The sequence below is a fragment of the Schistocerca piceifrons genome, chromosome 6 (genome assembly GCF_021461385.2).
Source record: "Schistocerca piceifrons isolate TAMUIC-IGC-003096 chromosome 6, iqSchPice1.1, whole genome shotgun sequence".
In the NCBI taxonomy this organism is placed as follows: Eukaryota; Metazoa; Arthropoda; class Insecta; order Orthoptera; family Acrididae; genus Schistocerca; species Schistocerca piceifrons.
This window is the reverse complement of record NC_060143.1, coordinates 298034289-298054834: the sequence shown is the minus strand read 5'-3', so window position 1 is coordinate 298054834 and position 20546 is coordinate 298034289. Positions and strand designations below refer to the sequence as shown.

General features: G+C 36.3%; 1 protein-coding gene across 1 annotated transcript in view; it reads right to left on the bottom strand.

The window, feature by feature from the left end:
* Positions 1-20546, bottom strand: part of LOC124802903 (beta-galactosidase-1-like protein 2) — a 93441-nt gene that overhangs the window by 45656 nt on the left and 27239 nt on the right. The window contains exons 3-4 of the mRNA XM_047263967.1: positions 5220-5405; positions 1411-1552 (exon numbers count right to left, since the gene is read on the bottom strand). Coding sequence (XP_047119923.1) covers positions 1411-1552; positions 5220-5405 — 328 coding nt within the window. The remainder of the gene's footprint in view (positions 1-1410; positions 1553-5219; positions 5406-20546) is intronic.

Below are 20546 nucleotides of genomic sequence, written 5' to 3'. Positions count from 1 at the left end.
AATGTAATGTACTGTTTCTGTTTAAACACCCTCTCCCTCCCACCTGGGTGCTTCCTTTACATGTATGCCCTCATATTTGTGTTTGTGCTCCACACTCAAGTTGGGGGCGGGGGGGAGGGCAATGTGGCGACTATCGACTAAGTTGTGTGTAACATCTTTGCTTGGCAAATTCTTTGTGAGCAGCCTGTGGTTGCGGGCGATACAATAAACACATGTACCGAGAATCAAGAAGGTGTATATTTGAATATGTGTGCTTCTTACCAATAAAATAGTGCTTATTACATGTGGTATAGTGTACATCATTGCATCTGGCAGTCCTACAACACTAAACCCATAGGCTCAGACAGCTTTCACCATATTGCATTGCCATCCAATGGTGAATATATAATCACCTAACAGAAATCTGATGACACACTGCCACTCCACATTAGTGCAAACCTGCAAGGATACCACCATCTTGTTTCAGGTTCCCAGCATCCCATTTGTGAAGCAGACATGCCGGGCCCATCTGATTTTCGTTCTAGGACACTACCAAAACATAACAAAGAAGCATAAATATTACCAAAGTTTTTTATGCAGCTTTTCCAATTATTTATTGAATGAAACTTTTACTTCTAGCTACCATAGTACAAATGAGAAGACAGTGGAATTCTCTGAAAAGAATTCTTGGTACTATAAACTCACTTATTAGTAAGGAACTTCTTCAAAATGTTATCAAACAACTTTCTCCATGGTATAGAAAGTTTGATAACCATATAATAGCACCTGTCATAAACAGCCTAAGTGTTATTCCTTGCTTAACAATAGCATTCCTCATCATGTCATAACATGTACACATCTGTTTATATAACTGAGATGCTCCTATTTTAAGATTAATTGTACAATTTTATGATGATACAATGATTGAAAAATCAGTAATTTCTTGCTCTTAAAACACTTCTTTTTACAGAATCCTTACTGCTCTTTTTTGAAGGGCAAGTACTTGGCTATAGCACATCCCATACATCAACCCCATATGTAGAATATGAGCACCCTGGTGTGAAATATAGAATATACATTGATTGTAGTTCAAAATTTGGCACAGTCCTCATTACATAAATGGATTTATTTAACTTTCGGCATAAAATATCAATCTGATCTTCTCAAAAGCTAAAGCTGCAATATTTTCAAGCCAGACCAGTAGAATATAAAGCTCAAGAGTTAAGAGAACTACATAATTCATAAATTAATCAGGATTTAAACAAAAGTCATAGGAGAGAAAAATACGGAAGAAGTTACAGAATTATCACATGAATGATAAGACGCACAAGAGCACACACAAAAAAATGAGCTAATTATGGTGAAAGTCCCTGTTAAAATTCTTTTAAAGAGCTTCATTAACCATAAATTTAATTTCATTTCACCACCCACCTGAACTGCAATAATGGGTCCACCTTTTACAAATTGCCACTTTGCAATAATTGGTAGGAGCTTATCATAATAAGCTTTTACTTTTGAAGTATATTTCTCGTCAGATGTTCGGACTTTGATATCTGGTGTTCTCAACAACCAACTGCAATAGCAGAGGTGACATCAGGATCACATTTATATTACCTCATTAAAATAATAATTTGGTATGCTAAAAACTTGTGAAGAACAAACAGTGAATTGTATACTGCAATAATTTACAATATCACTTAACCTGCAAATAATATAAATACATAATTTTATACACTGTTGTTACAAAGGCTATTTACATGATGAGAATAATTTACTACAGTTGAAATTATAAAAAAATCCAACATAAAATAACAACAGTATGAACAGGACAGATTGCTGCTCACCCCACGGAGTAGGTGTTGAGTGGCAGACAGACACTGCTGCTCCCAATCCTGTGTCCCACAGCACATATCCCTGCGTTAGACCTAGATGCAAGACCTGCCTCATATGTCCTTCCACTACCATCTACTCCAGCCATGTTACCGGCATTTCTACCCTATAAAGGTCCCAACGGAGGTTCGAGTCCTCCATCAGGCATGGCTGTGTGTGTTTGTCCTTAGGATAATTTAGGTTAAATAGTGTGTAAGCTTAGGGACTGATGACCTCAGTAGTTAAGTCCCATAAGATTTCACACACATTTGAACATTGTTTTCTACCCTATAAAAGGCAGGGCCACCTATGAAAGCAGCTATGTGATCTAACAGTTTACTTGTAAAGACTGTGTGGCATTCTATGAGGGCATGTCTATTAACAAACTGTCTGTCTGCATTAATGGCCAGCACCAAAATGTGGCCAAGAGGCAGCTGGACCACACAGCTGCTGAGCATGTCACTCAACATAATGTGTTTAGCTTCAATGAACCTCACAGTCTGTGCCATCTGGATTCTTATCACCAACAGCAGTTTTTTTTATTTTCCCAGGTGAGAACTCTCCCTGCCACATTTACTTCATTCTTCTAACCCGTCTGACCTCTACCTTCTCTTGTCCTTGTCCTCCACCTGCCTATCCCCGCACCTGCTTCCATTTCAGTCATACATGCCTTCTATCCAGACAGTGCCTCTGCATAGTCCTTTCCTGTTCTTTACTTCTCCCCTCACACTCTCCATTGCAGCACAGCCTCCCCAGCCAACTGTCCTGTCCCCACCATGAGCCTGCATGCTCCCACAGGCAGTACTAGCATCTTTCCCCATCCTTGCTCTGCTAACCCTTCCCCTTCCCATCCCACCCCTCAGCCTCCTTCTGTACCTCATTACCCTCCCCAGTAACGATTTAGGGTTAACCCAGTCATAGCTGCATTAAGGCTTTAGCACCTTAAAAATAACAGTCGCCACATGTGTGTGAGTTATGCATGTTTGAATGTGTGTGTTCTGTCTACATCTGATCAAGGACAGTTTGATAGCTAATGATATCTAGCAGTCTTTTTCAATATGTCTGTCTCTCACTCAATTTCTCCTTTATGTTGTAGGTAGCAAACTGTCCTTTTCACATTTCCCACAGGTCATTATTTTTATATGTCACATCTATATCTATATTCTGCAAACCGATCTGAAGTTAATGGCAGAGGGTATATCCAATTGTACCAGTTATTAGTGTTATTTCTCATTCCATTCACATATGGAGCACAGGAAGAATGATTGTTAAAATGCCTCTGTGTATGCTGTAATTAAGCTAATCTTGTCCTCATGATCCCTATGTGGGTGGTACATAGGGAGTTGCAGTATATTCTAGAATCTAGAGCCATTAGTCAAACCGGTTCTTGATAGAGCCATTAGTCAAACCGGTTCTTGAAACTTCACAAGTATGCTTTCTCAGGACAATTTATATATAAAGCAGCGACACTTGCAAAGAAAAAAAAATGTGTATAATTTCACAGATAAAAGTAAGAGCAAAATTGAAAGGACAGATAAAAATAATTAATAAGAACAACTGATTTTGTGCAAAGATTAGCAGAATTATATGAAATACCTGCCTTAGTATAATATCTGTCAGTAGATCATCTTTAAAATAGAGAAACTGAATGGATGTGCTTCTGCTGTACTCAATTAGGTCTTAAGTAAATAAACTTTACATTTAAAATGGGATAGTTTACATAAACAGTAAATCTAGACATTAGAATATGTGGCATGTAACATCTTTCCACATACTGAGCATCAAAAGCAGAGACAAAAATACAATTGTTTATAGCCATAAAAATTTACAGATGAAAGGGGGTACAGTCTGCGAGACTGAAACTAACAGTTTGTGTCTGGACTTCCCAAATTAATTACAGAAGTTACAACAAATACTCTACCTAACTACAGTCTGTCAAATAAAAATCTCAAAACTTCTTAGGGAAAATTATTGTGTGTTTACCCAAAAGTAATCAACAAAGTAATCATCAATGACAACTATTTCAAAATATTTGCTGATTATTTAGATGTGAAAGCCACTAAAATAATGAAATGCTGTTCAGCTGAACTGTATAATATATTGAGTTACATATATTATAACATTTTTGTAGTGGTATTTTTCCAGACAGACTTAAACAAGCTGTTGTCAAGCCACTTCACAAAAAGAGAAGTAAAACATGGGGTCTTAGTTAAAGCTTTTAACTGTCACACAAGTTAAAATATTATGAACTAGTAGACGCTACAGGTTCTTATGTTTATTTTATCTGAATGTCAAAAATTAGAGTCACATGAGAATTGAAAATTTGTGCAAGCAGCAATTCAAACTTCATTCTTTTTTGTGACCTCTCACCAAAACCATTAGGTTACCTGAGCACACCTTCAGGCCTGACTCAGACTCTGATTGTCTCTGATGCGTCAATCTATGATTTCAGAACACCTCAACCATAGGTTCTCCTATGATGTCTGTGTGAATAGCATAACTAGGGGCATGGATATGATGGTAGACTGTGGCTTAGTCAGATACTAAATTCACTTAAGTGCCTTTAATCTCATTCATGTAAATATGTGTTACGCTGAAAATAAGTGATGTCCTTTATGTGTTTCTATTATATTTCTGTATATTGCATACAGAATCTGTATTTTTAATGGTAGTCATTAGTTCACAAATTTTACATTTTTGTAACTAACTGAGGAAATGTCATGCATGAAGGATGTTACTGAGGCATATTCTGCTTTACATAAGTTTAGCTCATGTACTCTGTACAGTTATACATGTTCTGTATTATGAATTAAATTCAGTTCTTTAGAAGATAGAGCACTACTCTGCTGACAGGAGATGCGCTAAACAGCAGAAAAGTACCCAAAGACAGGGAAGGAGGGGGAAATAAAAGGGAAAAATAAAGAGTGTTTGGCAAGTTATTTGGTGAGTTGTGATCTGTCCGCATGTAAGTAGTTATGTTGCTGTTGCACCCTGGATTTTTCATCAATAAAGATTTTTTTAAATTTATTTTCTGGTGATCCATTTGTTCAACTCAAAATTTAAGCTGGGTTAGTTCTGTGTCCAACCTCAATCTATGATGCCTATAAATGACATGCAGTTGTCTCTACTCCTCTTGCAACTAGTTGTTAATCTATAGGTCATGTCTGGCTGGTTGAGATGCAGATTCATACTCTTCAGGTCAATATTCAAATTAGAGTTGAGTTCTAGTCTTACTCAAAGTTTGACTTGACATGAGTCTTCACCATTAAGCTTTCACATTTTTACTTCAACAACATTATATAAATGTACCGTTTTCATTGTATACTGATAATCATAATTCAGTAACAATGTAATCATAAACTTTGTAGTACCTTGGTAATCCACCAAATTCCCACTCTGCACATATGTATGGTCCTGGTCGTATCAGCATCAGAAGATTGGCTTCATAAACTTTTTGAATAAATAAGTCCAGATCCAAAAATGGAGAGAATTCTCTGTCCCCATCTCCAAAGTCATAAACACCCTCTTCAGGTTCATGTAAGTTCCATGGTACATACCTAAAACATATTGGCATTTAGACCATCTATTTCTGATGTTACAGAAATTTGTGTTATAAACACAAATTAAATGAAGAATGAAAAGTTTGAAATGTAGGCGTAAAAATTTTTCAGTATTGCTGACATGTCACATGTAATGTTTTCCTTAAAAGGTATGCATTGATATGTGAGATCAGATAAAGCTGTGTTAGTTTTAGCAAGGGATTCATATAATATTTTATGTGTTTAATAAATGGTTCATTTTTTTAATTATAACCAGACTGAAGCTTCTTCTATTCCAGACAGCAAAGACAGATGGTACCATCACTTAAAGCATTATGCAGGAGACAACTATATCAGGCATGAAAATGTTACACAAATTAAATTTTGAACCTTTCTGGATACCTGTAAATATACTATTTATAAAGCACTCTATGTAAACCTCAGGATTCACATGTTCTTATCAGTCTTTCATAAATTCTTTGCATCAGTTGTGGTACAAGTGTTAAATACATTCCCTGACACAATAACATGAGAAAATTTTCTACTTAGCAAACAAGTACATTTATTCACAAAATTCAGTTTGTGGCTCTTGCATATGTTAGCTTATTTTGTGGGTTTCATTAATATCTCTAAACATTTGCAGGGGCAATCTATTTTACACAGCCCTTCTGTCTTTCTCTGATATCAATATTACAATTAAGACTATTAGAAGATGCAAAATGTGGCATTATCTGCATATCTACAATGTATAATGCACTGAGTTTTCTGATCTTATGTCTCTTTCATGATGTTTTTTCAGTAAACTCTGTCTTGTATACTACTCTGTCTTCCCACCTGAAAGGTCTCTAGCTTTCAAATATCATCTGGTGTAGACAACAACAACTGACCTTTCCTTCTTATCCAGTTCAATAAGCCTTCCCTAATCCACCATTCTGAGCAACTTTTCCATAACTCTTCCCATTCCTAAACCTCACCAGTTTTTTTTCTTCATCTGTCTTCTTTTCCCTTTAAACCTTCTGCCAGAAGTAGGAGGCACTGTTTCCATAAACTCATATGTTTGTGGATGTTATATGAATTTTTTCGCACCTCCATGAGTAGATTTTTATTTGTCCATATTATATTTTCTAACAATGACTATTTTAATTTATATGTGATATGTATGTGAGAAGTGCTACTTTAAAAAAGCTACAGATCCGCTTTCTCCTCCTGCACTACCGAGCTGCCAGTTTTATCTAATACTGCAAAGAAAGAATGCCTAATGAGGCATTCTTCTACTTTCTTTTTAAATTATTGTGATGTTTTATTTTCTGCCTAATGTCTGCTGGCAATCTCTTGTAGACTTTTACACCAAAATATAAAACTTCATTCTCTACCCCAGAGACTGATGTATAGTCGATATGGTAATTATTTCTATTTCTGGTACTGTGGTTGTGACTTGCAAGGTTCTTCCTAAATTTGCTCTTGTTTTTAACCACAAATACTTTTAGGATGTGTATGTATTGAAATGTATGTGCAAGATCCCCTAACTCCCTGAAGAGGCTTCTGCAAGATATTCAGTCATCATCTACACTCTATGCTTACTGCACCTTTCTGTTGAATAAATACTTCTTTCACCTTAGTTGCAACACCCCATTAAATTATTCCATAGGAGAGAATTTAGTGAAAGTGTACACAGCACTCAGGTGATCCTGTCTTCAGGTCAACACAATGAGAAATAAGACAGAACTGAGTTTTTGGTTAGCCTGTTCACGTCCTGGTTCCACCTCAGTTTATTTATCCATTTGGATACCCAAGAACTTCATACATGGAGCCTTCAGGTGGTCAAAGAGTAGTACCATCAATAGACACATATAAAACGCATGTATAATCACCTAGATAATGGTAATGTGAACTGCCCATAGAAGCAGTAATTTTCATTTTTTTTTGTTTTATTCCTTTTGGTACTTGTAAACAAGTAAGTAAGTAAGGGAGTTATCAAACTGAAGGTTGGTTTGCATGTCACAGTGCTTTACTAAGCATGGTGGTATTGAAGGTGGTATCCTGTTGCCTCCCTTTGACCTTCAAACTGACTTACCCAACCAGATATAAGAGGACGTACAATTTAAATTGACCTCTCAATCACAGTGCAACTAAGTATTTTTCACATTAATAAACATTGCCAGAGGTCAAAAAAGTGATAAGTGACAGCTAAAAAGTCTAGGACTGACTGCAGACTGAACCTGAGACCTTTGGATCTATTAGGTGGCACTTTAACATTGAGCCACTGACTGTATTTCAGGTATATGTAAATTATTTTTATTTCTTTAAAAATTACATAATATAATTTTTGTACTATAAAGTGTTAAAACTGTTGTCTGTGAACCATTTGTAAGCCTGTTCCACCATTCTCCTGGTTGTGTCTGGCACAGATGTGTTTGGGCCTTTTGTCAATTTGTTCATGTCATCATAAAACATTTCATTTTTGAAGAGTTCTTCAATGTCTCAAGTACATCATTTATGCAGACCAGTATCATGAGTGAGCCAAACACCAACACGTGCAGCATATCATGCTGAATGTTTTCCCTCTCTGAATTTAATCATTTACTAACTTGGCCTCTCATTCTCTATAGTTAAGATAACGTTTTATTCATTCAAGAAGAAGACATTTACTGCAACACCATTTTAGTTTCCTTAGCAGAATTTTATGATCTACACAACCAAAGGCCTTTGCATGATCATCGAAAATGTCAAAATGATATTTTTTCTTGTTTGGCATTCCTAGAATTGAGTTTGTGTGAGCACATGTTGTATTGTTGATAGAGAAGTTGGGGAACATATCAAATTTTCGAGAAAAGGTTTTTAAATATATTTTGTGGTACAGGAAAGCAGCACACTGTGAGATAATGTTTTCATAGACCAAGATAAATTTAATCAAATAAAAGCTTTTCCTGTTACGAATGGTCTGTCTGATCATGATGCACAGCTAGTTACAGTATATGATATAGCTCCATACAGTAATGCCAAAACAGTCCTCCAAAATAGTGCGTTCCATTAACGATTTAACAATTCAAAATTTTAGGGAAAGCTTGCAACAAACTGGGATGAGGTGTACAGGGAACATGATGCTAATTTAAAATTTAACCTATTTCATGATACCTTTGTGAGTATATTTGAAAACAGTTTCCCTAAGAAAACAGTGAAATATAATTGCAAGAAACCATGTAAAAAGCCTTGGCTTACTAAAGGGATAAAAATATCTTGTAAACACCTAGGAGGAGTAATGATCCCAAAACAGTGAAACATCATAAAAACTACTCCACTGCATTAAGAAAAGTTATTAAAAGTCCAGAAGTATGTGCATTATGTCTGAAATTAGCACATCTGATAATAAAATTAAAATTATTTGGAATATTTTGAAAAGGGAAACTGGGAAACCAAGAGCACAGGAAGACTGTATTTCTATCAAACAAAATGAAAAGTTTGTTAACAAGAAGTCAGAAATAGAAAACATTTTTAATAATCATTTTTTAAGTGTTGTAGAGAAAATAGGATCCAGTTATTCATTAGAAAATGCAAGGCACTATATGGAAGAGGCAATACCTATGCAATTTGATAAAACTGAAATTCAACCCACCTCTCCTACCGAAATTAGGAAAATAATAAATTCACTCAAAAGTAAAAGCTCGCATGGAATTGATGGCTTTTCTAACAGAATGCTAAAAACTTGTTCCCAACAAATAAGTAGGATTCTGAGCCACATATATAGTAGCTCACTGAAACAGGGCATTTTTCCAGATAGACTGAATTCCCTATTGTTAAACCATTGCATAAAAAAGGGGATAGATCTGATGGTAACAACTACAACCCAATCTCACTTTGACTGCTTTATCCAAAATTCTTGAAAAAGTTATGTATTCAAGAGTAGCATCACATATTTGTAAAAATGAAGTACTAACAAAATAGCAGTTTGGTTTTCAGAAAGGCTTTTCAACAGAAAATGCTGTATATGCTTTCACTCATCAAATATTAAATGCACTGAATAACTGAACATCACTTATTGGGATATTTTGTGAACTCTCAAAGGCTTTTGATTGTGTGAATCATGAAATTCTTCTGGATAAGCTAAGTATTGTGGTATGAGTGGAACAGGGCACAAATGGTTTAATTCATACTTAACTGGAAGGATGCAGAAGGTTGAAATTAACAGTACAGATAGTCTGCAAAAACCAGGAGAGTCCTCTAACTGGGGAAGTATCAAGAATGGTGTCCCACAGGGCTCAGTCTTTGCTCTCTTATTGTTCTTAATATATATTAACGACTTGCCACTCTATATTCATGAAGATGCAAAGCTAGTTCTTTTTGCTGATGATACAGGTATAGTAATCACACCCAAGAAGCAAGAATCAGCTTAGGAAATTGCAAATAATGACTTTCAGAAAATTATTAAGTGGTTCTCTGCAAATGGAGTCTCACTAAATTTTGAGAAAACATGGTTTATACAATTCTGTACAGTAAATGGCATAACACCATTGATACAAATACAGATGCTTTATTTCACTATTAAGCATATTTACATGCAATTGGTGTCATCAGAGTTTACATAATAATAATTGCAATAATAATAATAATGTAAATGTAAACACGACAAATGTTAACTACAATATAATAATCCACGATGGATACAATACGTATTTGTGCAAATGTCAATAACAATAAAAAGTTTCCTAACAGATCAAATACAAGATAAGTGAACTACATAGTTCAGTGAATGACAAATAGATAATCAAACAGATAATTATCAATAAGTACATGAAACAGTAATAAAATAGTTGCACAGTGTGGCAAATGTATAGTTTGCAGTTACTTTATAGTTCATTCTCATAAGGAAAGTGGGTCATTGTTACATACTCAAGGAACTCTTCAGCAGAGTAAATTACTTTACTTTCGATCCACCTTGAAAGACTAGTTTTAAATTTATTTACTGGTACTGTGTATGCATTTCCAGGTAATTTGTTGAAGTAGACAGGACCAAGATATTTGTAGCTGTTATATGTCTTTGCAAGCCTAGCATATGGCATATTACTTGTATGTCCACTTCTTATGTTATGGTCATGAACTCTTCTCCATAAGTTAAACTTACTCAGATTCTCTTTAACGAAGGCAGTTGTAAATATACAGGCCAGGCACTGTCATTATATTTAGTTTCTTGAAATAATCTCAATATTATTCATATGGGCTAAGCTCTGCTATGCACATTATGGCTTTCTTTTGTCATTTAAAGACTAATTTTGAGCCTACAGAATTGCATCATAACAGTATTCCATAACTCAGGTGCAAATGGAAGAATGCAAAGTATGCATACAACAGAAGCCCTTTACTGACACTGCAGATATATGGCCTGTACCTATTTGCCACGTATCTTTCCTGTGTGGGTATCCAAGCTGAGCTTTTGATCTATATGAGATTCTAATAATTTTACTGTTTTGGAGCGTTCAGATTGAATACAATAGCTTCAGTTTTACTATCATTCTTCTGCAGCACATTTGCCTCAAACCACGTAGTGCACATCTCCATTGCCACTGCCATGCTGTGTTGCACATTTTAAAGATTGGTACCACATGTGATGAGTGTTGTGTCATCAGCATATAGCACTGCATCACATGATGCAACTGCAGATAAATCTATGCATGCGGCATAGAGCATTCTCTCTCACTCCGTAGTGGTAGAGTTTTTTTTGTGAGAATATTGTGGGAGACCATATCAAAAGCTTTCCTGAGGTCTAATGGTGTTGCACAGATAATATCTTTATTTCCAAAACAATTACATATTTTTGCTACCATACTGCCTTGACTGTAGAAAGGCTAGATCTGAAACGATACTATGAGGAGGTGAGTATATCATTATGTTCAAAATATTGACTCATCTGTTTATGCATGCAGTATTCTATTATTTTTGATATTATGGGTATAAGTGATATTGGTCGATAGCTATCTGGTGATGCTATAGCTCCTTTCTTATGTACTGGTTTAACTGCAGATATTTTTAAACATTCTGGATAATTACCTTCAATTAAAATTTTGTTGATTATTTTAGTCAGTGGCATAACAGTTTGTTTTCTGGTGTATTTAATAACATAATTTGAGAGACCATAGTAATCCTCTGCTCTAGAATTACTGAGCTTAGCTATCGATTCATTGACAATCTTCTCAGTTACACAAGTCCAGTGAAAGCTGTCTGTCTGCTTACTGTTCATTTCTGGCAGCAGTGCCTCTGTCTTACTCACATTCTCCAGTACACTGTTATCTGATTGAGGACTGACAAAATGTGCATTTAGAATATCAGGTGGAATTGGTGTCTTGTATAATTTATCATCACAGTTAGTTTCTGTTTTAATAATTTCCCATACAACTTTGCATTTATTCACTGAGTTCAGTATATATATATATATATATGCAGATAACTGACGTTTGCTGTTTGGATCATTACTCTGCATGACATTAATAAAAAAAACTGCTTTGCCTGGATTGGTATTCCATGATTCTCACTTACAATGTCATCACTTACCTTATCTGTATTGTCAACATGATTCACAAATAACTGAAACTTCCTTAATCTCCACAAATACATGATACTCATCATCATACATACATACATAAATTAATCCTTGTTCTATAGGTTCAAATGGTTCGAATGGCTCTGAGCACTATGGGACTCAACTGCTGTGGTCATAAGTCCCCTAGAACTTAGAACTACTTAAACCTAACTAACCTAAGGACAGCACACAACACCCAGCCATCACGAGGCAGAGAAAATCCCTGACCCCGCCGGGAATCGAACCCGGGAACCCGGGCGTGGGAAGCGAGAATGCTACCGCACGACCACGAGATGCGGGCTGTTCTATAGGTCATTAATATGATATCTCATAATGGTGTGGAATGTGTCACTTTAGGATTAAGTTTCCTTTACACAAAATAATTAATTAATTAATTATTATTACTATTATTTACATTTAATACTTCATATCTAAGAATTGGATCTATTGAGTAGAAGGAGTTGTCATTCAGAAATTCTTTAAATTGCTTTTAAATGTTGGTTGGCTATCTGTCAGACTTTTAATGCTATTTGGCAAATGACCAAAGATTTTTCTGGCAGCATAATTCACACCTTTCATTGTCAAAGTGAGATTTGTTCCAGAATAGTGAATATCATACTTTCTTCTAGCATGGTAGCTATGCACTTCACTGTTATTTTTTAATTGGGATGGGTTATTAATGACAAATTTCATAAGTGAATATATGTATTGCAAAGGTACTGTGAATATCCTGAGTTCCTTAGATAAATGTCTGCAAGGTGATCTTGGGTGGGCTCCAGTTATTATTCTGATTACATGGTTTTGTGCAATGAATACGTTCTCTCTTAATAATGAATTGCCCAAAAATATGATGCCATATGAAAGCAGTGAATGAAAATAGGCATAGTAGGCTACTTTACTGATATGTTTATCACCAAAATTTGCAGTAACCCTAATAGCATAAGTAGCTGAACCTAACCGTTTCAGCAGATCATTGACGTGTTTCTTCCGATTCAATTTCTCATCAATGCAGATACCCAGAAATTTTGAGTATTGTGCCTTAGCAACAGACTTCCATCCATAGTCTATATTTATTGGCCACTCTTCCCCTTAACAAGACAAGAACTTCATCACCATTCCATCTGAAGAAGCAGTCAACATTGGAAAACTCATCAGATGGTCGTATACTGAGGAAGAGGAAAGCAGCAGTTCCATCCAATCTCAATGATTTTTTGCTGAAGGGCTACAGCAAAACCGCAGTATGATAAGTACAAGTGTAATGTTCTTACATATTTATGTGGAGTTTCATAAGAACAAACTTCATGAACTTCAGTATTGGCTGGAAAACTTAAACTGCACTGTTATTTCGATAAATAAACACTGGCTCAGCAATAAGGAACTAAAATGAAGTGCACCATTTGGATATGAATTGGCAGCCAGTTACTGTAGCACAAGTATTAAACATGGTGGTGTATCTGTATATGTTAAAAATAGACTGTACTAGACTAGTGTATTTTGCTTACTTTCAGTCCATCGTGTCTTATGGCATAGTGTTCTGGGGTAAAACTAAATCAAGCTTAACAGATATCTTCAAATTTCAGAAAAGAGCTGTATGAATCATAACACATAACTCTCCAAGAACTCATTGTAGGCCCCTTTTCAAAGAACTGCAAATACTCACAATACCATCACTGTATATTTTTAAAAGCATTCTGTGTACAAGAGTACATATGAAAAATCTACGTACAAATGAGGACTGCCATAATTATAATACTAGAACTCGTAAGAATTTGTATGTAGAAAGGGTAAGGACAACACAAACCCAAAAGCATGTAAGTTATTTTGGAATAAAACTCTACACTGCTCTGCCAGTGTACATGAAGGCAATAATAGATGAAGTAAAATTTAAGACTGAACTTAAAAATTACCTTTTAAGCAAAACTTTCTATGACGTAGATGAGTACTTTGATTGTGTGTAAATTTATTGCCAAAAATTTTAATTTGTATGTCTAAACTTGCACTTTTAAAAAATGTCTTGAAAGTGATATTCCATTATTGTGTCTGTAGTACTTGTACTAGTATGATACCTTTGTTGTGACAATTCCTACATCATGTAAATGATATACAGGAAGATAATAAAATGAAAAATGAAAAAATGAAATGAAAGTGTGAACCTAATCTATGAAGTTATAGATGTAAGTGGACTGTGCATAGAAGCAAAATTTGAAGCTGCAGTCATAATGTTACCAAACCAAGAAATTATAATAGCTTCAGTATACCGTCCCCCAAAACACAATGAAGACCTGTTTGTGGAGCTGCTGGAGAAACTGATACTCTTGCTACACAAATACAAAAACTACAGAGTACTAATATTTGGTGATATCAATATAGACATTAGGTTTAAGAATAGAAAGGTTGATCACTTGCTAAACACATTAAGATCTCTTAACTTCAGTTGTGTAAATGACAAACCCACAAGACAGGAAGCATGTCTAGATAACACAATTTGTAATTTTCGTCTAAACAAAACAGAATTCAACACAATCAAGCTAGGCATTTCAGATCATGAGTGACTATGGCTCAGACACTTCTTAACAGTAAATCAACTAAAACTTACACAGATTATAGAAAAAATATAAGACCAATTAACAAATCAAAGTTAAACAAGTTGATAAGTAAACTGAATTTAATAAAATGGGCCAAAATAATAACCACCATAGGTGCAAATGAATCTACTACCAAATTTCTAGAACAGTTAACTGAAAATTTTGAAGCATGTTGTCCTGAATGCTGCCAGAAAATATCAAAGCAAAATCGTTACACTGAACCACAAAATCTAGAATGCTGGTACACCCCACATCTAAGTAGAATAAGAATCAGAATGCTACTCTATCATGATAGGTCCAAGCACAATAATGCTGACAAGGAAATGTACATGAAAGTGAGAAAGATTTACAAGTCTGAAATCAAGGCAGCTAAGTGCAAAGTTTGTTTGGGGCCAGATTAATGACAACATAGATAAATGTGCATTCTGGAATAAGTTACCTGTGGTTAGTCAAAATTTGTATCCAAATTGGTGAAATGAAGTGAAAGAGGATCTATCCAGGAATTGTAATTTTGACAGTAATATAGTTTGTGTTCCTTCTGCAACAAGTGATGTTTGTTGTGTCATGGAATCCATTCATTACGTTCAATCTTTACCTGACAACATGACTACCCAAAGCAATGTTATGATACCAGTAATGTGTATAAATCCCTGTAAAGACAGTGTGGATGTAGTATTTGATGTCCAGACAACTTACAAGAGATCATAGGTGCTGAGTAATGTACTCAAGCATCTGTCAACTACATCAGTGTTGTTACTGAGATTTGTAAATCGGTAGCCAAGACTGCCAAAGACAATGTTATTCCACATAAATGTACATTTTTTTCAAGTAGAGGTATAAATTTCCCATTAGATTATCTAACTGTAAATCAGTATGTATTTTGGTTATCAATTGTAACCGATTCTTCTAAGCCCCTATGTACATAGGTTAGTTTGTATGAACAATTAACAAATAGTGTGGAAGACATTTACTAGTATAGACAGTATAACAAGATGTATACATGTCTGATTTCATATGCTGACTATGGTCCTCAAGTTACATGATTATGTCATAATTCAAAGCTAATTATGACTCTGTTTACCTGTATTTATCCTGAGTACTGCAATATTGCATCTCATTGGAACTTGAGTTGTGGGCAAACTCATGCTTAACTCTGGTTTGGGTACCCTGGTCATCGCTACTGTGTGTGTGTACTCAAGGAGAGTGTGCAACTATTGATTAAGGATAGGTGCTTATTATAACTACTCTTTACATATGATTGAACTTATTGATATGAATATGAACTTTATTGATTTTGTTATGTTGAATTTTTTTTTGCGGGTTTATACCTGGTGTGGTTTGGGTTTATGGGTTGTTACACATATTGTAAGCTTAGGTCCTAATATTTTCTTATTATTTTGTCCTTCCATGAGTCAACATACTCTTGCATATTCTGGTTTATGTGACTGATTGATTTTGTGCTATATTCCTACTCATGATTGAGTATTTTCTTCTGGTTTGTACCCATTGTTGTGAGTTTTTCAAGTTGGTGCACTCATCATACACTTAGGCTCTGAATTTTTTTTCTTCTCTTTTGAAGATTTTGAAGGTGTGACTTTATGGATTTAACCTTGCAATTTGTAATTCTAGTAATTTACCTTATCTCTGATTTCTTTCCATAGTTTATTATTATAATGTTGTAGTTTTGACTTTGTATCAATTGTCTTGTGACAGAATGTTCTACAGTTCTGAAAATCTGAGTGCCATGTTCTGATATATGTACACTCCTGGAAATTGAAATAAGAACACCGTGAATTCATTGTCCCAGGAAGGGGAAACTTTATTGACACATTCCTGGGGTCAGATACATCACATGATCACACTGACAGAACCACAGGTACATAGACACAGGCAACAGAGCATGCACAATGTCGGCACTAGTACAGTGTATATCCACCTTTCGCAGCAATGAAGGCTGCTATTCTCCCATTGAGACGATCGTAGAGATGCTGGATGTAGTCCTGTGGAACGGCTTGCCATGCCATTTCCACCTGGCGCCTCAGTTGGACCAGCGTTCGTGCTGGACGTGCAGACCGCGTGAGACGACGCTTCATCCAGTCCCAAACATGCTCAATGGGGGACAGATCCGGAGATCTTGCTGGCCAGGGTAGTTGACTTACACCTCCTAGAGCACGTTGGGTGGCACGGGATACATGCGGACGTGCATTGTCCTGTTGGAACAGCAAGTTCCCTTGCCGGTCTAGGAATGGTAGAACGATGGGTTCGATGATGGTTTGGATGTACCGTGCACTATTCAGTGTCCCCTCGACGATCACCAGTGGTGTACGGCCAGTGTAGGAGATCGCTCCCCACACCATGATGCCGGGTGTTGGCCCTGTGTGCCTCGGTCGTATGCAGTCCTGATTGTGGCGCTCACCTGCACGGCGCCAAACACGCATACGACCATCATTGGCACCAAGGCAGAAGCGACTCTCATCGCTGAAGACGACACATCTCCATTCGTCCCTCCATTCATGCCTGTCGCGACACCACTGGAGGCGGGCTGCACGATGTTGGGGCGTGAGCGGAAGACGGCCTAACGGTGTGCGGGACCGTAGCCCAGCTTCATGGAGACGGTTGCGAATGGTCCTCGCCGATACCCCAGGAGCAACAGTGTCCCTAATTTGCTGGGAAGTGGCGGTGCGGTCCCCTACAGCACTGTGTAGGATCCTACGGTCTTGGCGTGCATCCGTGCGTCGCTGCGGTCCGGTCCCAGGTCGACGGGCACATGCACCTTCCGCCGACCACTGGCGACAACATCGATGTACTGTGGAGACCTCACGCCCCACGTGTTGAGCAATTCGGCGGTACGTCCACCCGGCCTCCCGCATGCCCACTATACGCCCTCGCTCAAAGTCCGTCAACTGCACATACGGTTCACGTCCACGCTGTCGCGGCATGCTACCAGTGTTAAAGACTGCGATGGAGCTCCGTATGCCACGGCAAACTGGCTGACACTGACGGCGGTGGTGCACAAATGCTGCGCAGCTAGCGCCATTCGACAGCCAACACCCCGGTTCCTGGTGTGTCCGCTGTGCCGTGCGTGTGATCATTGCTTGTACAGCCTTCTCGCAGTGTCCGGAGCAAGTATGGTGGGTCTGACACATCGGTGTCAATGTGTTCTTTTTTCCATTTCCAGGAGTGTATAAATTATTACTTGTATGGTAGACACTTTTCTTACATTTTCTATAAATATGTATTAGGTACTTCTATTCATCTGTATTCCATCTTTTGGCATCATTTTATACACTGTTTGGCAAACCTGACAGCAAGTCACAAAATATTGTAAACACATTGTTTCCAAATTATATGAGGGGTGTATTGTAAAGGGACAGCTTCCTCTAGTGTTATCTTCCCTCAACACAAGTAATCAATACAAAAAATATTTTCTTGAATGTTGAATAGATTGATAATATCTCAGGTGCTTTTCTAAAAAGAATTTCATATGATTTTCTACCCGATGTATTATACCTCAGGCTAAAATCTGTAAAAAAGAAATTATTTTATTTTCTTTGTTACAATTGATATGTACTAGTTCTGAATGTACAGTTGATTTTTTTAAAAGAAACATTTGAAATTACGAAATATTTGGCACACTTGAAATTTCTATAATTGATTACGCAGTTTGGTGCTATTTGTTATGTTAATTTCTGGATTCACTTGTGGAATAATAATATGAATTAATAGAGGTTCATTTGTCAAGAGAATTTGTAAGCCCTTTGGAATATTGTTAGTACAGTGAGGTACAGTAGTGTAGTGAGGCAGTAATGGGCGTGCCTCTGATGTGATCAGACGTGTTTTATTTTTTGGAAGAAAAATGTAATTTTTGGCCTTGTTGACATGGAAATTGTAAAGACAGTGTGATATAGAAAAATGTATGAGAATAAAATTTTGAGTAAAACAAAAAATATAGTGCAGGCTCACTTCAAACTTAATACTTCAGTTGGAACCATGAGAACATATTTTGTCAAAAAATTTCAGTTTCAAAAATCAGCCACTAGACAAGAAGAACAGGAGTCAAAGTAAGATAAGATAAGTAAAAAGTTTATTGTAAATCTTATTCCTCTTGAAGCTTATTATAAGAGTCAACCATAAAGACAGGACATTCAACAAATGATGTGAGGGAGGGGCAGAGTACAGTAGTCATTAGTGTCCAGACATGTAAATTCAGCAAAAAAATTACATCATTAGCCTGCACCATGCATCTTGTTTTGCATACTAATATGACCTACACAGTTCTGTTTAAAATGCTTCATCATTGTATTTCACGAAAGTAATAATTAAAAAAAAATTAAGAATGTACTCTGTAAATTGCTGCAAAAATGCAGACAAACAGAAGTTCCACCTTTGATTCTGGAACATTGGAAAGAAGAAAGCCAAAGAAATATTTAGTACTTCTTATTTTCAGTCAAATTATACAAAGCAGAAACAATAAGTAAACAAAATATAGAAAATGACTGGTATGCGTTCTGCAGAAAATGTATCTCACTGTCAGTGCACGTGCAATTCATTTTTTTCTGAAGCATTTCTAAATCTTAGAGAAAAACCTCATCGTATTAAAAAGTCATATGAAAGATGGGAATTTCTTACAGCTCACATGAGAGGAAACATAGCATTATCAGAAGATAGTTATGACACAGCTCTGGCACATTTATCAACCAAAACTTCATACTACTCCAGCACAAACTAAAAGTGTTTCAAAAATCCATATCTTACAATGAAATAATTGTACACTTAATCCAGAAGTACAAAATGCACAGAATTCTGATGATGGAGTATTGTACTTATTACCCCAGATTCCGTAAGGAACTCAGCTCATATGCTATTACAAATACATGAAGTGATGTGTATGATTTTCATATTGAGTACCAAACTGACTTATGAAAAGATGACCAGTGTATGCAGATGTATAACTTACATTTGGAGAAATATAAAATATATAAACAACTGTAGGAATAGACATTGTCAGAATGTGGAGAAAATAGTTCAATGCTGGTATTATAGTATGACTGTGCTCAAAAAATGGCTTTATCCAACCTTTGTGCTACCATGCAGTTCTGCTAGAGACTGCTTCAGACATTTTTAGTGGTTACTCTCACAGTGACAGCCATATTTAGTCCTTAATATTCCATTTAGTGACTTGCAATTAATTTTGGCTGTGGCAGCTACTACAAACTGTCACTGATTTCAAATTACACAACAAGAATTTGTTGGTAAAATCATAACCAAAACATTTTGCTTCAGCTCAATATTAGTTTCCCTTTTTTATTGTGGAGGCTGGACTTCCAATTAATGTGCTTACATCAGCAAAGATCATTACAAATTTGTTATAAAGGAATCATTTAATACCCACATCAAAAACAGAAGTAGAATGTCCACTTACAAAGAACTTGCTGTGGATGGGAGGATAAACTCTGATCTTCATCCTTTTTTGATGGAGCAGAGCAGCACAATTTACCTTAAGATGGGATTGCCAACGTACTTTGCATACATTCACTTAGTACTTTGCTATCTTCAGGGTCACTGCAGCTATGCCCAGAAATGTATTTATTCTACAGATGCTTGCTGTAAGAATACTGTGCACAGCTGATAACTGACTCCCTTGCAGTAATGTCTTCCAATGACTAGGGCTTCCTTCACCTACATACCAACACATAGGCCCCATGAAAGTATTTGTAGTTAATAACACTGAATTCAGTGTGAACTGTACGATTCACAATACTAGTAGTAAAAATAATTCCATATAAGCTACGTGCCCTTACCAGTTTATGACAATATATGGACTCAGATATGTAAATTCCACTTGATACTAATGTTTTTGTTACACAGATCTTGAGTTTGCCAGTGTAGGTCCTGTATGTAGCTGATAGCAGCCTGTGTGTAATAAACACTTTGAGGTGTTAGATTAAAATGACAGCTGAGTAGTAGAAGTGGCCTATTTCAAAGTTTTCTGCTGTTACGTAT